The following is a 25956-nucleotide window of genomic DNA, read 5'->3' as shown; positions in this document are numbered from 1 at the left end:
ATTTGTGTAGGTGATTCTTTTTGCGTTATTCACATCTTTTCGTGGCCTATACATCATGAATGTATATAGTAGAGTTGCTTGTACCTGGGGAGAATCAGTGCATAATACTAAGATGGGTAGAGAACATGAGGCTCATGTGAGAGCGTGTCCTGTGATGTCTTAGACCAGTATTAAGTGTCGTCTGCCTGTACTGTTTGGCAGTAGGGAAACAGTGGGGGATGAATATGGGACAAATTTGTCTGCCTCAAGGTGGCTTTGGAGACCACTGTTAAATTCATCATAGAGTCTCTCCAGTAAATGGGGTTTGCACAGCACTGTGAAGTATTTCCTGAAGGTTCTTTCAGCATTTTCCAAGTTGAAGCAGCTTCAGACTGTGGTAAGTTCCCAGATGAATCCTAGCAAACAGGCTTTTTCCGAAGGGATCAAATAGCACTTAATAAAAACATAACTGTGTCTATGTATGTAGCCACACATGCCCGAAAAAGAATTCCATTGGTAAATGCTGTAGGTCATGTTGGAAAAGAACCTCCTTTTTTTCATTTGTTAAAACTACTTCTTCAAATAGTCTTTGGCGACGTATTCCTTATAATTGGACTCTGCCCAGAGGTGAGGGTTTGAAGCAAATTTATGTGGCTGTTTTCTGTGGGTAGTAGGATGGAAAAATAGTAAAAATGAACTTCACATTTCTCTGGTTTTCCTGGAACTTAAAAATGGCTGACCTAGTCTCATATTTAAAACGTTCTCTCTTAAACTAGAGTATAGGTTTGGGAAAGAATAGTAGGTAGGCAATATTTTGAAAGTGTTAGCATCAAAGCATGGGATTTGCAATTTATACTCCACACCTGTCTTGCCCTGAAAAGTCTTTGGCTCCACAAGAAGACTTAAATTCAGGCACTTCTCACTTTTCAATTCGGTGTGTTCCTGGGATCCACATTTTAAAATGCATACCTGTGAGACATCACATTTCCCTATGGGAATAACAACCGTATTTGTAGAGTCCTTCCTATGTATACACCCCATGAAGGAGATGCTGTTATTATTCCAGTTTTGTTTTGTTTTGTTTTTGAGATGGAGTCTTGCTCTGTTGCCTAGGCTGGAGTGCAATGGTGCGATCTCAGCTCACAGCAACCTCCGCCTACCAGGTTCCAGGGATTCTTCTGCCTCAGCCTCCTGGGTAGTTGGGATTGCAGTCACCTACCATACCTGGCTAATTTTTGTATTTTTAGTAGAGATGGGGTTTATGCCACGTTGGTCAGGCTGGTCTCAAACTCCTGACCTTGGGTGATGCGCCTGTCTTGGCCTCCCAAAGTGCTGGGATATTCCAGTTTTATATATGAAGAAATTAATCCACAGAGATGGAGTCATTTACCTCAGGTAACACAGGTAGTTATGAGACACAAGTATTTCAATTTAGGCAGTTAGACTTCAAAGCTTGAATCATTAAACCACAATGATATCTTGCGTCTCAAAGTTAAAAACATTATAGTTTTTAAATAAGGATTTCCCCATCAGATCTGACCAAAGTTATATCATGAAGCAAAGACATGTTAATTCATCTACGTATTCAATGTGATAACTATAAATTACCTGATGATTAGATAAAAATCTGTGATTCTCCTAAAATGGGAATAAATGTATCAATCAGGTAGACTATGCAAAGTCCGCAGTAGCTCATAAAGCAGGTAAGACGCAGTTTTTCTATGACATAAATTTGACTAATCAATATGCAAAAAAATCAAAAATGGAAAAATCCCTACATATTTAAAATCTCTGGCTTAGACTTTGGAAAGTCTTTTGTGGTTTGGATGATCCAGTTTTCTTAAGAAGTCTTCCTGGAAATGTGTACTAATAATTCCTCTCGCCTTCACTTCTGAAGGATGGTGTATGTAGGATGTGGTCCAGCTGGCAGTTTTCCAGCTGTCTTCTGGCTTCCATTGTGTCTGTTGAAAAGTCAATCCAATATCTTACTGTTTTGTGACCCAGGGGTCTGGGTGGCTTTGGTTGAAGGCAGGAGAGTGGTTACTTGCTTCTGGGTGGAGCTGTTGGGACTCTGGGGGTTAATGTGGAAAGTCCCTCTGAATCTTGTTTGTTTTGTACCAAAATTCCCAGGGCAGTGATAATTAGAGTTTCTTTATTGGGTAATTAAACGTGATCCTCTTACATGTAGAACTTTCAATATCAATTCCATGAGCTCACTTCTCTTTTCCTCCCTCTCCTTTCTCTCCCTGTCTCTCTCTGGTTGGGCCCCACCCTGTCTGCAGCACAGACCCTGGATTCTCATGCTCTATGGGATGTGGGCCTGCTGGTGTGTGCTGGGGACCCCTGGTGTGGCCATGGTTTTGCTCCATACCACCATCTCTTTCTGCGTGGCCCAGTTCCGGTCTCAGCTCCTGTCGTGGCTCTGTTCTCTCCTCCTGCTCTCCACACTGAGGCTGCAGGGTGTGGAGGAAGTTAAGGTAAGTGTCTTCCTGTTACCATCGGGAATCCAGAGAAGGCCCCTTTGGCTTTGCCTTGATCCCAGTAGACACCTTGATTTTCAGATGAGATGATTGTAGAACTGTGATAGGGCTCCCCATAGTGGCCATAAAGGGTTGCTACATGTGAACCCTAGTGGTGCATTCTGCAGTCCTATCATTCCTGGCTGTGTTTTAGCCCAGGGCTGGCCCTGTACCATCTCTCAGAGTTTGGGGAGGCATGTGGAGTGCCAGATGTCACAGGGCCAGAGGGCCAGGAACAAAGAGAGAAGAAACAAACAAATGATTTACTAAAAATCATCTGGAGAGTGCCCTACAATTTATAGGGAATGTACACATCACTCAACTCATCTGATGGCCACAATGGCCCTGTGGTGGTAAGTCAGGTCTTTTTCTTCTTCCTAGTTGATTGAACAGATTCATTTATTCATTTATTGAGATGGAGTGCTCTGTCACCCAGGCTGAAGTGCAGTGGCGCGATCTTAGTTCACTGCAACCTCCGCCTCCTGGGTTCAAGCGATTCTCATGCCTCAGTCAACCGAGTAGCTGGGACTACAGGTACCTGCCACCATACCCAGTTAATTTTTGTATTTTTAGTAGAGACGGGGTTTCACCATGTTGGCCAGGCTGGCCTGAAACTCCTGGCTTCATGTGATCTGCCTGCCTTGGCCTCCCAAAGTGCTGGGATTATAGGTGTGAGCCATTGTGCCTGGTCAGGAACAGATTTATTATCTACTCATGTGACCTAGTGGAAGCTCTTTCAATTTAGATAGTGAAAACAAAGGGTTATCTCCAAAGGGCCCAGATCAAGCTTTCATTTTAGTAAGCCCAGAGGCATTTTTACAGACTCAGTCACCTATGGGTTGTTTGTGCTAATAGAGGAGGACACTGTGCTCAAACCACACTTCTTTATAGCTTTTGTTTGCATTAGTAAAATCTTCTTTTATAGGCACTTACCTTTTAGCTTTATTTCTTTCTTAGTCACAATAACAGTGCATTTTTATTTTATGATTGCACGTCAGACTTGGCCCAGAGGATGGTGGATGACAGAGGGACTGCTGTCCGAATTGAGTTTGCTGTGCCTTGCTGAGGCGATTGCACCTATCAGCAAATTCTTCTTGCACTGCATTTTCTGATTTCTGTTGTGTGTTCTCTGATCATCTCCTGGGCAGTGGCTAGCATCTCCTGGACAGCTCCGGACTATCTGGTTCTGTCTTTGGTAACTGGAATAACCTAGCCCTGCTTGTGCAAATGAAGCTTAGGCCCCTCAGGCTATCTCAGGCCCACTCAGACTGTGTGAGGTTCCTTCTCTCACTTGTCTGTTGAATGCACCCTTTACATGTGCAAGTTGGAGCTGCCAAGGTCTGTGGCTGCAGGGGAGAAAAGGGAGAGTCTATGTGGTACTCTCAACCATCCAAAAGTGGGAGCTTTCTTTTAAGGTAGAAATGCATGGCAAGAAGAACACAAGTCCAAGGTCCCAGCTCCAGGGTCTGGTCCTGGGCACTCGGCTTCAGAGCCCTTCACCTTCAGGTTCAGTCGACTCTGAGAATAGCCAGCCTGAGACATGCACAGCTTGGAAAACACTGGGGGTCATGTGCCTAGGGCAGGACCATTGATGTTTCCCACCTCCATCGACCTTCTCCTTCCTAGAATATCCAACACTGCCCAACTGGCAGGAGCTGTTTTTTTGAGTCAGGCCAATCTGCTTACCTTTCCCTTTACACATTTACATATGTTTACACTGTCTATTGGAACCAACCTTCCCATCATCCCTGTCCACCTGATTCTCTTTCAAAGTACAGCTTAGACCTCAGTCTCTAAAGGTAAGTAATAACAGAGGGCCACAGAAAAAACAGATCATTTAGTATCACATACTGCTGTGAGAGCTGCTGGCTCTTACAAACTGGGGACACAATAAAACAGTAGCATGTAAGTGACCAGGTGTCACATAGAGCTTTGGGGACACTGCACACACCTATCCCTTCCTCTAACCCCCTAGGATCTCCATAGGCACATTCAAAATCTTGGGCAGTGTTGCATATTCTTTCTTCAATCACTGTGGGACTGGAACTCCTGTGGTATCTATATTTTTGTTCATTCATTCATTCAGTCACTCATTTGTTGATCCAGGTGACTGCACTTAGCATTCATGTGCCCTGCATCGACACAGTAATGGGAAGGAACATGATGGGAAATGTGAGATGGATGACCTGGTTTCTAGTCTTTTCTAATCCCCGTCTCTTCCTAGTCTGAAGCTGGAGCAGTCATTTAGCCTCTGAGCCTCAATCTCATCATTTGGAAAATGGAAGTAATAAATCCTCTTCCTTTCTCGTGAGATTGTTCTGATAGTCAAACAAGATAATCTACCTATGTTAAGTGATTTTGTGAAAATTGTAGCATTTTGAAAGTTGAAGTATTTTTTGCTGTTTTTAGTCTACCTTAATTTTTCTCACTCTCATTAATGATGTGGGGCTAATATTTTAAGCACATATGTCAAAATCTGGACTTATGAGAGTATATCAGATAATCACTCCATTTTAACAAAAGATACTTCCCAGAGTGATTAACTAGGCAACCATTTAAGCAAGTGTGCTTAAAAACAGATTTACAGTAAAAATGAAAACAAGTTCATACCTAACTTTTTGGGGACCTGGCAAGTGTAAAAACAGAATCTAATTCCATTTATCATTTCTTTGGGGACAGTTAGTATCAGTTATGGATGTTGGAGGTAAATAAATATTCATTTGTTCTGTAAGTTTTACAGTGATTTGAAAAACATTGAGGAAGGAGATCATATGATTAGAAACTAGCTGGGTTTCCATGCTTTTGCACATGTGGTTCTCCTGATATGATTATCCTCTTTCCCCTTGGTGGCTGTTAAAGTCTTGTACAAGAAGTAGAAACTCTGTTCAGTGGTTGGTTTTTCTGTGTACAGCTTTAAGAGACCCTGATGGATCAAATTAATTACTTTCTCCTTTGACCCAAGTTATATTTCTTCTATGTATTTCCATAAATAGCTTTTCTCACTGAATGTATTTTTGGAAAACATAAAAAATATAGAAAAATATAGAAATTAGAAAATACTTCTTGATTTTACTCCCTGATATTAACATTTTACTGTATTTCCTTCTCATCTTTTGTTCCACGCATATTTTTGCACAGGTTATTTCTTGTTTCATGCTGTATTGTAATTGCATGTTTACACATCTATGTCCTGTATGAGAATTTAACATATTGAGGGCAGGGTTTATTTTTTAATATTTGTCTATAAAGCTTATTTGACAGATGCTACTCAACTAAATGTAGAGCCAAACTGGTAACAAAAGAGCGAAAAGAAAAATACGTTGAAGACAGAAATCCCAGGGGACATTTTAAGCCCCTCTTTGTTATCCGAATAGTTGAAGAAGCTGTCAGAGTATCCACTGGATGTAGCTAATCTGCACTTTATGCCCTGGGTATCTGATACATGTGTGTCTGGGAAAACCTTCATTATGTTGTGTCAGTCCTAATGCTAAGTTTACATTAGAGATGTTCTTTTTCCTACTGCTCATTAACTGCTTGCTTTGATTACCAATGAGATTTACCTGGTGTTCATTGGTTCTCGACTCCCCTTTATGGCACAGCTGCTCTACCTGAAGAAGAGGTCGCCTTCCCAGAGCCCGCTAGGATTCTCAGATGAAGGTGGCCCTGCTGGCCAGCAGCTGCAATAGGACTGGACGATGTCCCTGCTGGCCACTCAGAGGTTGTTCTCTCCTTTTGGTTTTGTAGAGAAGGTGGTACAAGACAGAAAACGAGTACTACCTGCTGCAGTTCACGCTGACCGTTCGCTGCCTCTACTACACCAGCTTCAGCCTGGAGCTCTGCTGGCAGCAGCTGCCTGCTGCATCGCCCTCCTACTCCTTTTCCTGGATGCTGGCCTATGTCTTTTATTATCCAGTCTTCCACAATGGGCCCATCCTCAGCTTCCCGGAGTTCATCAAACAGGTAGAGCCCGCTGGGGATGGGATTGGGATTCTGTAGATTAAGCCTTTGTCACTGTTGCTCTGGGCTTCTCTGACTCTTGAGTCATTTCATTCAGAGGTGCCCACAGATTTACAACACTATTAGTTCTCATGAGGTTTTATGGAATAGATGAAATGCATATGAGAAATGAGCCTTTAAAGTTTGACCCCTCAGATATGTTAGCTCTAGGGGGTCCCACCTTGATTTTCAGTGAACTCTGGCAACCAGGATTAATGAGTGGGGGCACAACGAGGAGTTTGGGAGTTGGTATCCAATGTGGCGAAGTCCCAAGGAAAGACAAAAATTTGATTATGATGCTATTACTTGAAGGAATAGAAAAGGAAACTGTCTAAGCTGTTGCTTGGCAAATAATATGTTTCCTTTTATATTCACAAGCTGCTTAAGAAATAGTCCTGCCATAGCCTGGGAGCTGTTCAGGGTGACCTAGATGTGAGAACAGAGTGGAGCTGAAGTAAGTTCGAAGGCAATGGTGTGTGTTCAGGACTGGATTCCCCTTTGAGCCCAGGCCCCTGCCTGCCTTCCTTGGACAGCATCCTTGTCTGAAATGCCATGTTAAACTACCTTTGTTGTTCCCCGCTACTTCGCTTTTCCCCCTTGCTTACAACTTTCTTTTTTTTCTGCCTCCTCAACCTACCTCTAGTTTCATGGAGCATAATTGCTAAGTTAATTCACATAAGGAATTAGTAATTGACAATGCCTAAAACAGTGTTTCTCAAGGGATCTTCTACCCCCACCACCAAAACAAAACAATCCTCATAGAGGAGGGAATAACATGTACGTGCATTCACACACATGCATGCACACGCACAACACACACCCACACATATGCACACACCTGGAAGTACAGGGCAAGCAGCAGTGTTGCACATTTCTGGGCAGCAACATGAAAGATGCTCCCTGAAAAAGAAGAGAGGGTTCTTAGAAATCATATTTTGTCCTCAAAGTTCTATTGAATTATGCATTGTATTAAAGAATATATTTTTGCATTATAACAATAACATAATGTTCTAAAATTTCCAGTGAAAGTATGTAACTTTTTATATCTCTAGAAATCTGTAAGTGAAATCGATATTCTAGACAGATATGTTTAGTCTGTGGTTTCTCATACCTCGGTTTGGGATTGTTCTTTTGTCACGAAGGAATTTAAAATCTGCGTTTGAAATTGTGTTTGAAATTATTGTGTAAAAGAGATGGTTTAATGATGGCAGCTGATCTTCTAACTCAATGATTTGCAAAGTGTAGTTCCCGGACCAGCAGCATCAGTATCACCAGAGAACTTGTTAGAAATACAAATTCTCAGGTCCTCTCCAACCTCCTGAATCAGAACCTGTAGGGTTAGAACCGAGGAAGGTGGTTTAACAGGCTCTTCAGGAGGAGGGTGGGAGTGAAGGTAGGGTGGGCACAGCATAGGGTGGGTTCCTCTCTTTTACAATCTCCTTACCTTTGTGAGTATTTGAATTATTCCCAGTTTGCCAGCCAATAACTTTTGGACCAAACATCCACACACAGACACCCCTTTCCTGAGGATGGCTGGTAATTTTCAGAGAAACATAAACTAAATCCATTAGGAGGAAACAGATTATTTTCCCAACTTCCTCTTATATATAAGCTTTGCCCTGTATGCTCTGCACTTTATTATTATGCAAAATATCTGTTCCTGTTATTTCTCATCTCCTTTTTCTTTTTTTGAGACGGAGTCTTACTCTGTCACCCAGGCTGGAGTGCAGTGGTGCAATCTCAGCTTACTGCAACCTCTACCTCCTGGGTTCAAGTGATTCCTGTGTCTCAGCCTCCTGAGTAGCTGGATTACAGGCATGCGCCAGCAAGTCCAGCTAATTTTTTGTATTTTTAGTAGAGACCAGGTTTTGCTATGTTTCCCAGGCTTGCCTCTAACTCCTGAGGTCAGGCAGTCTGCCCTCAGCCTCCCAAAGTGCTAGGATTACAGGCTTGAGCCATCACGCCCGGCCCCCTTTTCCAATTGTGCCTTTTAGGGTCTAGTAAGAATATTGGAGGCCTCTAGTAGGGTCCTGTGTCACACAGAGGCATGCTTTAAGATTATTTCCCACCTAAATCCTTAGCCAAGGGCTCTCATTCTCTTGAGTCTCAGTCTGGGGAAGTGAAGGGGCAGGTTGCTTCCTATAGGGGCCGGGTATAGACACTCTGGGTTTTATCCATGTCTTTTCCTTCCCCCCCCCCTTTTTTTTAACCTGTTCCAAAACAATAGCAATTGCTGACAGCAGGGAACTCGAAAGGGCAAATTAAAACCTCTATGTTTTGGGGAGTATTCATAGAACAGTCATTCTAGAAAAGGATAAATGTTCAGTAAGATATAGGGCAAATTTAAAAAGCCAGGAAGTTTCCGCACTTGCTGAAAGTGGCTGTGGGAAACTTCCCTTCTATGGAGAAGGGGGCTGTAAAGGGGGAGGGGGTTAAACCAAAAAGTTTATCTTGTAGTGAAAGGGTTCTTTCAGAGAAACCAAGAAGGAAAAGGCTGGGAGGTGGGGAAAGAAAGCTAGTTGGAAGAACTTGTAAGTTAGATTTGCTCTGAATGAATGCTTGAATGAATGCATGCATGAAATGCCTTCAGCTATAAGGATTGGAAATATTGAAATGCATGGTTCTTAGACTGGCAGGTCAATGCCTAAAAATAACGTAGAGCAGGAGAATGACGCTGCACCACCAGGGGGCAGCAGTGCCCCATCGTGGAAACCAACCCCAGCGGGAAATCTTCACCCAGTATCTGCAAACTCCTAACGATCAAATGACAATGTTAGTTTTAGGCATACCCCTGGAGAACGTATCTTCCACCCAATTTACATACACAAAATGAGGGAGGTATAGAAGAGGTGTCTTCTGCAATGTAAAGCGTATGAAATTTGCATAATTAGTCACGAACAGGTAAAAATTTGCCTCAGCGCCTTAACTTGAAGGCTATTTCTGGTGGCATTTAGAGTTTTAGGAACATGGGCCCGATTTGATTTTCTCTCATGTTTCTGTGGCACTCGGATACTAAGTCAGCGGTGAGGCAGGGATCCTGAGGGACTTAGGGAAGGGAAGGACATGGTGTTTACTTGCTTAGCCTGGAGCCTGGGGCCGGTACGTCTTGAAGAGGTTGACTGGTGTGGTGTAGGCACTGGGGAGAGGAGCAGCCTTAGTGTGGTAGGCCAGGGACTCTTCCTTGCTGGGCACTGTGCTCTCCCACCTTAGAGAAGCTAGTGGTCAAATAGGGAATTTGGCATGGAGGTTAAGAGCAAAGGTCCTGGAGCCCACCCTCCAGGGTTCGAATCCCTGCTCTGCTTTGGCTTGAGAGTGCTTGCTGAGTTATTTACCTTATTTATGCCTCAGTCTTCTTATCAGTGAAATGGGAAGAATAATAGTGCCTCCCTCAAGATTGCTGTGAGGATTAAATAATTGTGTATAGGTAATGTGGTTTGACAGGTTAATACTATAAAGTGTTAATTCTTACTCTTATTATTTGAGACAGAGTCTGGCTCAGTTATTCAGGCTGGAGTGCAGTGGCACAACTTCAGCTTTCCGCAACCTCCAGCTCCTGGTATCAAGTGATTCTCATGCCTCAGCCTCCCAGGTAGCTGGAATTATAGGTGTGCACCAACACACCCAGCTCATTTTTGTATTTTTAGTAGAGATGGTTTCACCATGTTGGCCAGGCTGGTCTCGAACTCCTGACTTTAGGTGATCTGCCCGTCTCAGCCTCCTAAAGTGCTGGTGTCGCAGGTGTGAGCCACCATGCTCGGTCTCTTACTTTTATTATTGTGATTATTGGCCAGAAAGCATGCGGTAGGGTAGTTTAGGTCAGAAGGGAGACCCTGGGTATCCAGTCTGGTAGGCAGGCACAGCAGCAGGGGACACTGGGCCATGGCCATGCTTGGGCTCAGAAGAGGCCAGTGTGCTGGTTCCATCTATTTGAAGAGAGACCCAGGCAATTGCTGCGGGAACAGGGATGGGGGCAGTCCCAGAGTTGCTGGGACTGGCAAGAGCTGTGCAAGGCAGTCAGTGTCCCAGAAGCTTTGCTTAGTATTTGGCATGGGCTCCTGGAATCATGCTAATTGTAATAAAATATACTAGCTGATCATCTAGTCTGAGCCAGGCTTTATACAATTCTAACTTCAAATTTTTGAGATGGTCTCACTCTGATACCCAGGTTGGAGTGCAATGGTGCAATCATAGCTCACTGTAGCTTTGGCCTCCCGAGCTCAAGTGATCCTCCCACCTCAGCCTCCTGAGTAGCTGGGACTATAGGTATGCATCACCACACTTGGCTAATTAAAAAAAAATACTTTTCTAGAGATGAGGTCTTGCTATGTTGCCCAGGCTGGTCTCAAACTCCTGGCCTCAAGTGATCCTCTTGCTTCGGCCTCCCAAAGTGCTGGGGTTACAGGCACACACACCATTGTGCCTGGCCATTCTAGCTTGTTTATTCCTCACAACCTATGAGAGAGATACTGTCATGACCACTTTATGGACAGGGAAACAGAGACAAAGAGAGGCTATTGCAATGCAGATGGGGTGAAGGGAATCAAGACATGGGCCTTATTGTGCTGACTTGGTGTGTGAGAGGAGTTAGAGGGGGATGGAGTGTCACCTGGTGTACATGCAGGTCTGGAGGCTCAAGCTGGCTGGACCAAGTACCAGTCTTGGCAGCAGCAACACCTGGAGGCCCCACTTGCTGTTCCAGGAGAGCTCACTGGACGTCACTGGCCTTGGTCTGGATGGCTAGGGGGGGCGGGAGTAATGTGGGTCTGATTAGGGAATGATTTGTTAGGAGTAGGGGTATGGTCTGTGACCAGTATAAAGGACTAAAACAACTGCCACAAGGCCTCCTAGACCCAAGCAAAGAGAAGCCAATAAGTTAGTGGCCCAGGTGGCCCCGTTGAATATCTGGCTCTGGGGAGGGCTTTTGTTTTGTGCTCACAAACATATGTATTATTCGCGTGTGAAGAAAAAGAACCTTTCAGCTTTGAGAACTGTCATCTTTAATCATCAGAATATATTTGGAAGAGAGAGAAAGACATCGCTATTCCTTTTTATGCAATTTGCATGAAATGAGGTTTTGAAATATAATGCATTTTGAAATGCACTTTGCAGATGAGTTAATGTGTATTTTTTAGTGATGCTTGAACTTCGCAATTTCCATGGTAGCAGTTTCCAGTGGTCTTAAGGTTGGCAGTCCCCTAGGTTTGAAATGTCTCAAATGAAGTATTTTGCATGCAGGCAAGAGAGCTGCCCTGCACATTAGATGGGCTGTATATGGGCTGTCTGTTCTTCCTGCTGGGTCGAAAAGGGACAAATTTTGGACTTTTTTTTTTTTTTTTTGAGACGGAGTCTCGCTGTGTGGACCAGGATGGAGTGCAGTGCCGCAACCTCAGCTCACTGCAACCTCCAACTCCTGGGTTTACGCCATTCTCCTGCCTCAGTCTCTCGAGTAGCTGGGACTATAGGTGCCTGCCACCAGGCCCGGCTAATTTTTTTTTTATTTTTTAGTAGAGACGAGGTTTCACTGTGTTAGCCAGGATGGTCTCGATCTTCTGACCTTGTGATCGCCCTCCTTGGCCTCCCAAAGTGCTGGGATTACAGGCATGAGCCACCATGCCTGGCCGGATTTTTTAAACAAAAGACAGTCAATTAGATTGCACATGTAAATGGACTGTAATCATGATATGACTCTAAAGAATCATGAAAAACCTTTTTTTATTTTTTTATTTTTTTTTTCAGGTGAAAGCAAATAGAAAGTTGGATTGTTTTTCTTTTGCTATGTTTATTTGTACGATTTTTTTTTTTTTAATTTAGATGGAGTCTCGCTCTGTCGCTCAGGCTAGAGTGCAGTGACTCAATCTCAGCTCACTGCAACCTCCACCTCCCAGGTTCAAGCGATTCTCCTGCCTCAGCCTCCTGAGTAGCTGGGATTGCAGGCACTTGCTACCACACATGGCTAATTTTTGTATTTTTAGTAGAGACAGGGTTTGACCATGTTGGCCAGGCTGGTCTTGAACTCCTGACCTCAAGTGATCCGCCTGCCTTGGCCTCCCAAAGTGCTGCGATTACAGGCATGAGCCACCATGCCTGGCTTATTTGTGCAATTAATAAACATTTCTGTTGCTCAGAGCAAGGAGGCAGTTAGCACCAGAAAGGGAGTGTTGCAGAGAAAAGTCTAGCCCTTTTGGTCCTGTAGTGACATGTAATTATGCCTTATTAAACCTGGTAGGGAAGTTTTAGCTTGTGGAAACTAGGGAAGTCATTATTAGGAAGGCAACATCTGACAAAATGTACCTCATGATTTTTCTTAATTAAGATATTTGTGTCATTTTAGAAACTATGTAGTTTGAGGAGGGAAAGGAAGCCTTTGAATTGACCTTGAAACGTGACTGCCTGGAACTGAGAGGTGTTTGGGTGTTAGTGGTATTTTCTTGATTGTCATGGGGGCTGTTGGTTCTGGCCTGTTGGCTCCCTTCCAGTCCAGCTGCTATCTCTCCACTCCTTGGGATGGGGCTCCATACCCAACACTGCTTGGAAGCCTGAGGTGCAGTCCTGGCCTTCAGGGTACCTGAGCTTGGGGTAGGTTATGCTGAACAGCCTGTGGGCCATATGCACAGTTGCTTATTTAGAAACTGTAGAAATATGGCTGTGGGTGAAGATTATCTGCTGTCAACACTGCTTTTGAGGCCATTATCGCGTTCAGCTAGAAGACTTGCTTCTCTCCAAGAGTTTGGGCAGGTTGGGCACACTGATTTATACCTGTAATCCCAGTGCTTTGGGAGGCTGAGGTAGGAGGATCACTTGAGGCCAGGAGTTTGAGACCAGCCTGGGCAACATGGTGAAACTCAGCTCTACAAAAAATAAAAAAATCAGCCGGGCATGGTGGTACATGCCTGTAGTCCCAGCTACTGGGGAGGCTGAGGCAGGAGGATCGCTTGAGCCCAGGAGATCAAGGCTACCATGAGGTAGGGTCACATCATTGTATTCCAGCTTAGGCAATAGAGTGACAGCCTGTGTCATAAAGAAAAGAGTCTGGGTGCCAGGAAAGACCTGTCCATTGGTCTACAGTGATTTTGCTGCCTCTACATGTCTTAACCTTGGTGTGAACTCCTCTAGCCTCTACAGACTAATGGATAGTATATGTCTTAGTCCATTCAGACTGCTATAACAAAATTTCATAAACCGGATGGCTTCTAAGCATCAAACATTTATTTCTGACAGTTCTAGAGGCTGGGAAGTCCAAGATCAAGACACTGGCAGATTTGATGTCTAGTAAGGGCCTGCTTCCTAGTTCACAGGCTGGTATCTGTCACTGTGTGCTTTTGTGGTGGAAGGGGTCTAACTCTTCAGCATCTCTTTTGTAAGGGCACTATTCCCAACCATGAAGAATGCCCTCATGACCTAATTACTTCCTAAAGACCCCATCTCCTAGTACCATTACCTTGGGTGTTAGGATTTCAACATAGGAATTTTTGGAGGGATGTAAACATTCAATTTATAACATTCTGCCCCTGCCACCTGAAAATTAATATCCTCCTTACATGCAAAATATACTCATTCCATCCTGATAGCCCCAATAGTATTAACTTGTTCCAGCACCAGCTCAAGTGTCTGAAATCCAAAGTCTCCTTTAAATATCATCTAAGTCAGATGTGTGTAATACTCAAGGTATGATTCATTCTAATGCAAATTCCCCTTCAGCTATGAGCCTGTGAAATCAAGCTCTGTGCACCCAAATACAATGGTGAGACAGGCATAGGATGGACACTCCAATTCCAAAAGGTAGAAATCAGAAAGAAGAAAGGAGTAAAAGCTCCCGAGGAAGTCCAAAACCTTAAGGCTCAGGAATCATAATTTTTGGCTCATTACTCTGCCCTCCAGGCCCACGAGGGTGGAGGTTTCACCTTCCAGACACACTGGGGTGCCTTCTGGACACATGGTGGCAGGGAGGGGGGTTGTGGCTCTGCCTTCCTGGGGGCTTTGTGCCTCCTGCCAATCGCCCAGGCCAGAATCTTGAGCTGGTGGCTCTACTGGTCTGGGGTCATGAGAGCAGTGCCACCTGCATGACTCTGCTGGACCCTGCCTTTGTGCAGTTATTTGTCTGGGCCCCATGGCTCTGTAGGCATTGTTAGAAATCTAGGTGGAGGCAGCTACACCCCCTTACAGCTTCGCTGGTTGCAGTGCCAACTGCACTGCACTGGGGCCCACAGAAGCCACTCTTGGGGCAGCCAAGGAGTTTGGTGATGGGGAGTGGGGAGCAGAACCCACAGTGTGAGGCAGGACTGGGCAGTGACATCCCCTCCTTTGCATCTGCAATTGCTCTGTCCCCCAGGCCTTTGCACTCTGGCCTGTGATGATGGTGGCAGCACAGAGGGTCAAAATATTCACAATATTATAATGTTACATTACTTTTTCTCTGACTGAAAAGAACCAATTTTAATTGTAAAACATAACTAAAATCTCACCATCCAAAGATTACCATTGTTGGCATTTGGTGTATATCTTTCCAGCCTTTCATTATTTTATGCACATTGAACAAAAATAGTTTTCATGGCTGAATTCCCTTTGGAATCACTCTTCCGTTGTCTTGGACAGGAGGTCCTGGCTTCTGTTTAAACAGCTGACTAACCTTATCAGGTGGTTGTTTGGCCACATTCTCAATGTTCTCTCCTGAAGAGGCTTTCTCATTCTTTATAGTATGGAAAAGCTGAGAGTTTTCCAGATCTTTAAGTTCTGCTTCCCTTTTGATTAACAATTTTGTCTTTAAATCACTTTTCTCCTCTACTGTTTTACTATAAACAGTCAAGAGGAGCCAAGCTGCACCTTCAACACTTTGCTTAGAAATGGCTTTAGCTAAATATCCAATTTCATTACTCACAAATTCTGCCTTCCACGAAACACTAGGATATGAACACAATTCAGCCAACTTCTTTGCTGGTTCATAACAGGATTGCTTTTCTTTCAGTTTTCAATACCATATTTCTCTTGTCTAAGAAATCATCAGATGGCCTTTACCATGCATATTTCCACCAACATTCTGTTCACTACTGCTTAGCTCTTCTCTAAGAATATTGAGGCTTTCTCTACAGCTCTTCTCCTTTCCTTCTGAGCCCTTGCCAAAATTTCCCTTAAAGATCCATTTACAGCAATGTAGACTTCTTAAAGCATGCACCTCCAAACTCTTCCAGCCTCTATCCATTGCCCCTTCCAAACTAATTGCATATTTTTGGGTGTTTGTTAAAGCAGCACTCCCACTCTTGGTACTGATTTTCGGCCGTAGTCCATTTGGGCTGCTGTAACAAAATACTATAAACTGGTTGGCTTATAAACAACATAAATGTATTGCTTACAGTTCTAGAGGCTGGGAATTCCATGATCAATGAGCTGGCAGATTCCATGTCTGGTGAGGGCCTGCTTCCTTGTTCATAGATTGGCACCTTCTCACTGTCTTCACATGGTAGAAGGAACTAGCTAACTCTCTGAGGTTTCCTTGATGAGAGCACTAATCCTAATCATGAAGGCTTTACTCTCATGACCTAATCACTTCTCAAAGGCCCCACATCCTAGTACCATCTCCTTGGGGGTTAGGATTTCAACATATGAATTTTAGGGGGACACAAACATGCAGACCAGAGCAGTGTGTTTGTAATCATTTCTTCTTTTGCTAGTGGTTATTAGGTCAAAATGAATTTGCTTTGGAGAGCTGGAAAAGGGTTGAGAATGAACAAAGAAGAACTCAGTACATAGCTACAAAAAACAAAAAAACAAAAAAACCTAAGAGTGAAGGGAGAAGGAAAGGAGAAATAAAAATTAGTCTAGCATAAAACACGGAGAAGAATACTCACTCATAGAGGATGCTGGGCTTCCTGGCGGAAGTTCCGATGCCAGGCATTTGGAGAAACAGGATGAAGAAATAGAGGGGTCTGTCTTGAGGACATTGGCCTCACTAACAGAGAGGGTCCAAATATTCACAATATTGTAAGGTCACATTACTTTTTCTCTGATTTAAAAAAGAACCAATTTGGCCGGGTGCGGTAGCTCACACTTGTAATCCCAGTGCTTTGGGAGGCCAAGGTGGGTGGATCGCTGGAGGTCAGGAGTTTGAGACCAGCCTGGCCAATGTGGAGAAACCCTGTCTCTACTACAAATACAAAAAATAGCCAGGTGTGGTGGTGGTACGTGCCTGTAATCCCAGCTACTTGGGAGGCTAAGGCACAGGAATCGCTTGAACCTGGGAGGCAGAGGTTGGGGTGAGCTGAGATTGTGCCACTGCACTCCAGCCTGGGTGACAGAGTGAAACTGTGTCTTTAAAAAAAAAAATTGTCAAAAAATAACTAAACTCTCACCATCCAAAGATGACCACTGTTGACATTTGGTGTATATCTTTCCTGCCTTGGATTATTTTATGCACATTTAATAAAAATAGTTTTCATGACTATATAATATTGAGGTACATACATGCACTTAACCAACACCCTAGTGTTGGACATTTGGGTTATTTCCTTTTAACTTCTTGTTTATTAACACAAACGTGAATGATCTGGCAGGTCGATGTTTCCACACTGAGGATTTAGTGATTGACTGGCTTGTAACAGATCTGCTGCCATAGACTTTGTAGGGTCTCTCAGAGCATGCATGCTTGGGGTAAGGATTCAAGTGAAAACCATCCTCAGTTTATGCCCAGAAAGGGGTCTGCCTGGGGTCACTAGTGCATCTTTAATTGCAGTTAGGTCTGATCAATACAAGTCTGCAAATACCCAAGGATACCCAGTCTTCCCTCTTGGAGAACTCAGGTTCTGCTTCCTGTCAATACTAACCAGATGAATTCTCCAAAGCAGTTATTGTTGTTTCTTAACAATGCAGATTGGTATGACTGCATAAAATATCTTCCTGAAGTGAACCGAGGGAAACAAAAGGCAAAAGGGAAATTCCTGTTAGTTTTGCCAATTTTTTCCTTTTTTTTTTTTTCTGAGACAGAGTCTCTCTCTGTCACCCAGGGTGGAGTGCAGTGGTATAGTCTAGGCTCATTGCAATCTCTGCCTCCCGGGTTAAAATGATTCTCCTGCCTCAGCCTCTTGGATAGCTGGGATTACAGGTGTGTGCCACCACATTCAGCTAATTTTTGTATTTTTAATAGAGATGGGGTTTCACCATGTCAGCCAGGCTGGTCTCGAACTCCTGACCTCAGGTGATCCACCTGCCTCCGCCTCCCAAAGTACTGGGATTATAGATGTGAGCCACCACCATACCCAGCCTAATTTACATTTTAAAAGTTAAACCAACAAGCTTTCCTGGGCATAGTTAACCAAGCAGATGGCAAAAGGGAGAAAGCTGTTTGTGCAGAAGATTGTAATGCCAATGAGCCGACCAAAATTTCTTAGCCTGGCTTCTTGTTGCGGGAGGACAGTTTGAGAGACTGGAAGTTTCTAACACTGGAAGTGTTAGAAAATGGAATAAAAATAAATCCCCTGCTGTGTAACTCTGTCTTCCCCACTGGGGGCAGTGCCTGCCACTCTCCTGGCAATGGGACCCACTGCACCCTGATGGTAGAGGAGAGAGAAGCTAAGGAGCTACCTCACAGAATGGGCCTTTGTGTCATGAGCCCTGGTAGTCAAATGCTAAAGCAAGCTCATTTCCTCCACCGGCTAATGTGTGCAGATGCAGCTTCGACATTTAGCATTAGTCTGTCCTCTGCATTTCAAGGGAGCTTTCAGTCTAATAAAATCTTGTCATTGTGAGATCCATAAAACTTACTGCTCTCTCTAGTTTTTCTGTATTTATATTTGTTTAGTGGTATGAGGCTGAATGAAATGGAATTCACTTCACATTTTCCGGCATGTTTATGAATTCTAGAATCTATGTGTTTTAAGTTATTGTGCATCTCTAAACAACAGGCAGTGAGGTGAGACCACAGAACCAGGCTTTAAAATTTTTCATCTGTGTTGTCCACATGTATAGAGTATGCCCTCAGTAGCTTCTATCTGTATCTGTGAATAATCAAAACATCCCTCTCTTGCCTTTGGTGTTTGGCTCTGAGCTGTCTCCTAATGCTGCCCTGTAGCTGGTTGTCTGGGACATCACATGGGAAGGATGGGAAGACACACATTGAAGTGGTTAATGATAGATACTAACTACCAAGTAGCCAGGGCTTCTTGTATGCCAGTCACTGTACCTAGTACTTCACATACTTCATCATATTTGATCATCACAACAATGTTTTTTTACTTTATGTTTGAGGAAACCCAGACTCTGAAAGGTTAAGTAACTTGCTCAGGATCACATGGCTGCGTAGTCTGTGGTAGAATTTGATCTTGATCCTCTGACTCTAAAGTCCATTTTTTAAAGAAGAAAATTCCTTTTCTAATAACATCAAAAAGAACAAAATATTCAGGAATAACTTTAATCAAAGAGGTACAAGACTTGTACACTGGACACTACACACATTGCTGAAAGAAATTTAAAGAAGACCTGATAAATGGAAAAACAGCCCGAGTTTATGGAGTGAAAGACTCAATATTGTTTTGATGACAAAACTACCCAAAGTGATTTATTTTACTTTTTCTTTGTTTTGTTTTTTAGACGGAGTCTCTCTGTGTCGCCCAGGCTAGAGTGCAGTGGTGTGATCTTGGCTCACTGCAACCTCTGTCTCCCGGGTTCAAGCAATTCTCCTGCCTCAGCCTCCTGAGTAGCTGGGATTACAGGCATGTGCCACACCACGCCTGGCTAATTTTTGTATTTTTAGTAGAGATGGGGTTTCACCATAGTGGCCAGGCTGGTCTTGAACTCCTGACCTCAGGTGATCTGCCCACCTGGGCCTCCCAAAATCCTGGGATTACAGGTGTGAGCCACCGTGACCCACCTTATTTTATGTTTTCTAAAGTCTATATTCTTAACTGTTATGCTCTGCTGCCTACTAGGCAAGAGACTTGTTCCACATATTGTCTGCCATGTTTCGAAAACAACTTAGGGTGAAATGACACTCCCACACATCACTTTCCCTTGCTCTCAGCCCCTGTCTTTTTCTCTGTCTCTTCTACCAGTCCTGTGTCTCTTTTTGACTGGGCCCTGCTTTTACCAGCCTCAGACATGAGTAGGTGATGGAAGAATTCAGGCAGGGTGGCGCCTGTAGCCTAAAGAAACTCCAAATTCCCAGTGGGGAAAATACACCGTGTGCTGCCCTTCCACTTGGGTTTTCCCAGGGCTGATGCTGGAGTGGAGGGATCAGTGCAGAGCGTGGCTTTGGTTCTTGGCACTAGGCTAGCTTGTTGACCCCCATCCCCCATTCTTATTTTGAGACAGTGTTCAAGCTCAGATATGATTCTTCCACCCAAGAATGTTGAGTGTTCCCAAGACAAGCCAAACCAACCCTCTGTCAGCCGGCATAGCAATAATGTTTGTGGGAAGTTTATGAAAAATCTTATCGAGGGGACTGTTTTAGAAATCAATCACCATCTAATGACCTCTTTTGTTTCCACTTTAGATGCAGCAGCAGGAGCATGAATCCCTGAAGGCCAACCTGTGTGTCCTGGCCCTGGGGCTGGGCCGCCTTCTTTGCTGGTGGTGGCTGGCTGAGCTGATGGCTCACCTGATGTACGTGCATGCCATCTACAGCAGCATCCCCCTCCTGGAGGCTGTCTCTGGTTGGACATTAGGTAATTGTGGGAATCACTAACAGTGGGATGAGCCCCAATAGTCAGTTAGCGTCAGAGTGGAGCTGGAGTGGGGGTGAGGAGCTGGAGTCGGGGTGAGGGGGTGAGCAGCTGCCTAGAGCAAACCTTCTTTATTATTATTTTTTAACCTACTCCTCTTGTGGCCAAGATTATGCACGTGAGAAGTGGTTGATGTGGTTGACGTGATTGACGGAAGTGAGAGCTGTGCTTATAATCTGGGAACCAAGAATGGTGGCGTTCTCCTCTGTAATGGGATCCTACTGAGCTTAGCTGGGTCCACATCTTCACAGATAGCCAGCATTGCGTTTAGCAGTAGAAAGCAGGAGTTGCTGGGGGCAGCTTTGAGTTCATTCTAAGAGGGAATGCTCCAAGATTGAGTTGTTCCACAGTCTTCCTTGTTCTTTGTGCATAGGGTATAAAAGAATACGAGGCTGGTTGTGGTGGCTCATGCCTGTAATCCAAGCACTTTGGGAGGCTGAAGCGGGCAGATCACTTGAGGTCAGGAGTTTGAGACCAGTCTGGCCAAGATGGTGAAATCATGTCTCTACTAAAAGTACAAAAATTAGCCAGGTGTGGTGAGAGACACCTGTAATCCCAGCTACTCGAGAAACTGAGGCAGGAGAATCACTTGAATCTGGGAGGTGGAGTTTGCAGTAAGCCAAGGTCATGCCACCACACTCCAGCCTAGGTGACAAAGCGTGACTCTGTCTCAAAAAAGAATGAGTTTGAGGTTCACACAGTTGTAGGTTTGAGTTTCAGCTTCACCAATGACTGATGGGTAACCTTGGCAGTTTACTTAACCTCTGAGCTCCAGCACCCTCATCTGTAAAACAGGGAGACTTAGCTTTGTGGAATAATAGGAGGATATTAGAAAGTGCCGCACATTGAGGGTATACCTTATAAAGTGTCTGGGGGATAGAATAAAGGGTGTGTGTGTATTTCCCTCTGTAGATCCCCTTTTCTTATCTACCCTTTCCTGTGTGTCTGCCAGGGAGGTGGCATGGAAGTCTTATTTCCTCCGCAGGGCTAGTCTCCAGTATAGGATTTGTCTGTGGAGAAACCACTGTTCTTTATTCCTCTGGCCAAAACAGCAGAGCCTACGCCCGTTTCTGAATAAAATCTCTTCACTTCCTTGTTCTCTCTTTTTTTGAGGACTCCCGCAGTGACTGACTTCTGCCTGTGCTCTGACCTCCAGCCTGTAGCTCCAATAACTGTGTGATCCTCAGGCAGATTAAGCTGTTTCCTGCTGAGGGCAAGAGTATAAGCCCGACTCCCTCCTTATCTGTTTAACATTTCATAGATCTTCCTAAACAAATCTTGATTGTTCTTGGTATCACACGTACTTAATCAGGATGTTTCCAAGGAAGAAACCTTTAAGATGGAAAAAATGCTAAGCTATTTTAATGATAGTCTCTTTCTTCAAAACAAAATTTTTTATAGTTTGGGGTTGCTTAATATTGTAAGGTTTTAATGATACAATTAGACAAACAGAATATGATTAAATGATAGCTTATACTAAGTCAGATCCCAGTTGTACGGGATACAAACTAAGGGACTGTTTCAGCGTGAGGGTTTTTAAACTACAAGTAATGGAAGACACAATTCAAAATGGCGCTTAAACAATAAGGAAAAGTTATTCCATATAACAATGATACCTCAGTTCAGCACTAGGGGTAGTAAATTATGTGACTCTGTTGGCACCAACACACCTTTTGTATGTCTACCATTCAGCTTAAACTAACCAGAATCTTAGAAGCCCTTAGTTTGTGCTCCTAATCCCATCAGCCTCTGTCACCCTTTCTGAAAAGGTAACCTGAATATTGTATTTATCCTTTTCTTTTTTTTCGTCATACTTTTACCACAGTTAAAATTGCATATGTTAACACCTCTTCATATGAATAGATTCATACTTGGTATGTATGTTCTATGACTTGATTTTCTTGTTTAACATGTTTTTGAGAAATATTCATGTTAACATGTAACTAGGTACCACTTATTTTCACTGCTGTATAGCATTCCAGTGTATCCATATACAAGAAGTTATTTGTCCATTCTACATATAGAAGGACATTTGAGTTTTTTTACAGGGTTTTGCTGTTCCATATAATGCCATTTCTGTGTCTCTTGGAGCTCACGTGTAAGGGTTTCCCGGTAGGGCTATAACTTCAAACTCTTTAGCACATTACCCACAGTAAGAAATACATTTTGTATTACAGGTGTGTGCATGGGTGTATGCATGTCTGTGTCTGTGTGTAAACTCTCACAAAGTCATACTTTATCTTGAACCACCTGCAATGTATACTGGCTGATATTTTCTGTTCCATATTATTCTATTTTAAAATATTCTATTTTAAAATCCCTGAATTGGATGAGTCACTATCCAGAGTTTGTCAAACATTGCTCGAATATATCTATGTCTATATATCTATATCTAGAAATAAGTATCATGGGTAGTATATATGTTCAGATATATAACATAAATTATTTTTTAAATTGGCTAAACCAATTTATGCTCTTCTTGGCAGTGTATGAGGGTTTCCCTTGCTTGAAATTCTCACCAACACTTGATACTACTCAAAGCAATTTATAGATTTAATACAATCCCTATCAGTGACATTCTTCACAGAAAAAAAAAAAAAAAACTAAAATTTGTGTGGAACCAGAAAAGAACCACAATAGCCAAAGCAGTTCTGAGCAAAAAAAAAAACAAAGCTGGAGTCAGAACACTGCCACACCTCAAAATATACTACAAAGCTGTAGTAACCAAAACATCATGGTACTGGCATAAAAACAGGCATGTAGATCAATATAAAAGAATAGAGAACCCGGAAATTAATTCACATATCTTTTAATTTTGAAAATCTGGTGGTTGTGAATTTTATCTCATGCAACTTCCACCTCTTGAGTTGAAGCAATTCTTATACCTCAGCCTTCCAAGTAGCTGAGATTACAGACGTGCACCACCATACTCAGCTAATTTTTGTATTTTTAGTACAGACAGGGTTTCACCATGTTGGCCAGGCTGGTCTTGATCTCCTGACCTCAAGTGATCCACCCACCTCAGCCTCCCAAATTCCTGAGCTTACATCTATGAGCCCCTGTGCCTGGCCTGGTATATCATTTCTAATGAATAACTGTTGATAACTTTTGCCCATTTTTCTAATGGGATTTCTGTCTTTTTCTTATGGATTCATAAAATTTATTCTATATTATTTGAAAAAAGTCGTATGTGTAGTTGCAAATATTGACATCTTTTGGTTTGTGGTTTGACTTCTAATGTTTGTATGTTGTCTTTTGATGAACAGGCTTTATTTTAATGCAGTTGCATTTAGACATTTTTGTTTATCATTTTTACTTTTTTGGGTCTTTCAAAAATAATTATTTCAAAAATATAAATAAAAATAATTAGGTAATTCTCTATTTTCTTCTAAAACTTTTAAAGTTAAAAAAATCTTTGGTTATTATGGATATTTGCATCATAGACTGATAAAATATAAACCATCCAAAATAATTTTTTTTTAAATTGACAAATAATAACGGTACATACTCATGGAGTACATGGTGATGTTTTGGTACATACAATGTATGGTGATCAGATCAGGGTAATTAGCATATCCATCATCACAAGCATTTATCATTTCTTTGTGTTGGGAACATTCAGTATTTTCCTTCTAGCTATTTGAAACTGTGTAATATATAATTAACGCTAGTCATCCTACAGTGCTATAGAACACTACAACTTATTCCTTCTACCTACTGTAGTTTTGTATCTTTTAACAAATCTCTCCCTATCCCTCCCTTTCCAGCTTCTAGTATTTTCTCTTTGGTTTTTTCACTTCTGTATGAACATTTATTAGCTTCCACCTATGAGTGAGAACATGTGGTGTTAACTTTTTGTTTCTAGCTTATTTCACTTAACAGAATGTCCCCCAGTTCCATCTTTGTTGCCTCAAATGATAAAATTTCATTCTTTTTTATGGTGGCATGGTATTCCATGGTGTAAAAATACCACATTTTCTGTTTCTTTTTTTTTTTTTTGAGACAGAGTCTCGTCCCGTCGCCCAGGCTGGAGTGCAGTGGTGTGACCTCGGCTTACTGCAACCTCCGCCTCTTGGTTTCAAGTGATTCTCTTGCCTCAGCCTCCTCAGTAGCTGGAATTACAGGTGCCTGCCACCACACCTGGTTAATTTTTATATTTTTGGTAGAGATGGGGTTTCACCACACTGGCCTGGTATTACATTTTGAGGGTGAGAGGTGGGGGTCTGGTTCAATTCTTCTGCATTTGGGTATCCAGTTTTCTCAGTACCATTTGTTGAACAGACTGTCCTTTCCTTAATGAGTGTTTTTGGCAGCTTTGTCAAAAATCAGTTGGCTTAGATAGTGGATTAATTTCTGGGTTCTCTATTCTTTTATATTGATCTATGTGCCTGTTTCCATGCAAGTACCATGTTGTTTTGGTTACTACAGTTTTGTAGTATATTTTGAGGTCTGGCGGTGTTCTGACTCCAGCTTTGTTCTTTTTGCTCAGAATTGCTTTGGCTACTCAGGATCTTTTGTGGTTCCACACAAATTTTAGGGTTTTTTTTTTTTTTTTTTTCTATTTTTGTGAAGAATGTTACTGGTATTTTGATAGGAATTGTATTAAATCTATAAATTGCTTTGAGTAGTATTGTCATTTTAACAATATTCTTTCAATCCATGAGCATGGGGTGTTTTTCCATTTGTTTGTATCCTCTTCAATGTTTGTATTTCTTTCATCAGTGTTTTGCAGTTTTCCTTGTGAAGGTTTTCACCGCCTTAGTTAAATTTACTCCTAGTTATTTTACTTTTTTGTAGCTATTGGAAGTGGAATTGCCTTCTTGATTTCTTTAGTTCACTGTTTGTGTATAGAAATGATACTGATTTTTGTCTAATTGTACCCTGCAGCTTTACTGAATTTGTTTATCAATTCAAATAGTTTTTTTGGTAGAGTCTTTAGGTTTTTCTTTCTTTCTTTTTTTTAACTCTAAGTTCAGGGGTACATGTGCAGGTTTATTACATAGGAAATTTGTGCCATGGTTTATTTTTTTTTTTTTGTAGAGATATTTCATCACCCAGCTATTAAGCTGAGTACCCATTAGTTATTTTTCCTGATCTTCTCCCTCCTCCCACCGTCCACCCCATGATAGGCCCCAGTGCATGTTGTTCTCTTCTATGCCTCCAGCTCCAACCATGTCCCTGCAAAGGACATTATATTGTTCTATTTTATGGCTGCATAGTATTCCATGGTGTATATGTACCACATTTTCTTTATCCAGGCTGGGCATTGTTGATGGGCATTTAGGTTGATTCCATGTTTTTGCTATTGTGAATAGTGTTGCAATGAACATACACATGAGTGTGTCTTTATAATAACACTATTTATATTCCTCTCAGTATATACCCAGTAATGGGATTGCTGGGTCAAATGGTATTTCTGTCTTTAGGTCTTTCAGGAATTGCCACACTGTCTTCTATAATGGTTGAACTAATTTACACTCTTACCAACAGTGTATAAGTGTTCCTGTTTCTCCACAATCTGGCCAGCATCTGTTATTTTTGGACTTTTTAGTAACAGCCATTCTGACTGGCATGAGATGGGATCTCATCGTGGTTTTGATTTGCATTTCTCTAATGATCAGTGATGTTGAGCTTTTTTTTCACATGATTGTTGGCCACATGTATGTCTTCTTTTGAAAAGACTTTATGTCCTTTGCCTATTACTTAATGAAATTGTTTATTTTTTTCTTGTAAATTTGCTTAAGTTCTTTGAGATG

At 42.5% G+C, this 25956-nt stretch overlaps 1 protein-coding gene across 8 annotated transcripts in view; it reads left to right on the top strand.

The window, feature by feature from the left end:
* Positions 1-25956, top strand: part of HHAT (hedgehog acyltransferase) — a 382998-nt gene that overhangs the window by 83158 nt on the left and 273884 nt on the right. For 6 of the 8 annotated variants that reach the window (XM_011975804.1, XM_011975803.1, XM_011975807.1 and 3 more), the window contains 3 exons: positions 2262-2456; positions 6243-6458; positions 19972-20143. In XM_011975804.1, the coding sequence (XP_011831194.1) occupies positions 2262-2456; positions 6243-6458; positions 19972-20143 (583 nt within the window). The remainder of the gene's footprint in view (positions 1-2261; positions 2457-6242; positions 6459-19971; positions 20144-25956) is intronic. The other 2 variants (XM_011975809.1, XM_011975810.1) reach the window with 2 other exon arrangements.

The sequence above is a fragment of the Mandrillus leucophaeus genome, unplaced genomic scaffold (assembly GCF_000951045.1).
Source record: "Mandrillus leucophaeus isolate KB7577 unplaced genomic scaffold, Mleu.le_1.0 Scaffold159, whole genome shotgun sequence".
NCBI classification, from domain to species: Eukaryota; Metazoa; Chordata; class Mammalia; order Primates; family Cercopithecidae; genus Mandrillus; species Mandrillus leucophaeus.
Note: the sequence above shows the minus strand (reverse complement) of the source record. Positions and strands in the feature narration are given on the sequence as shown.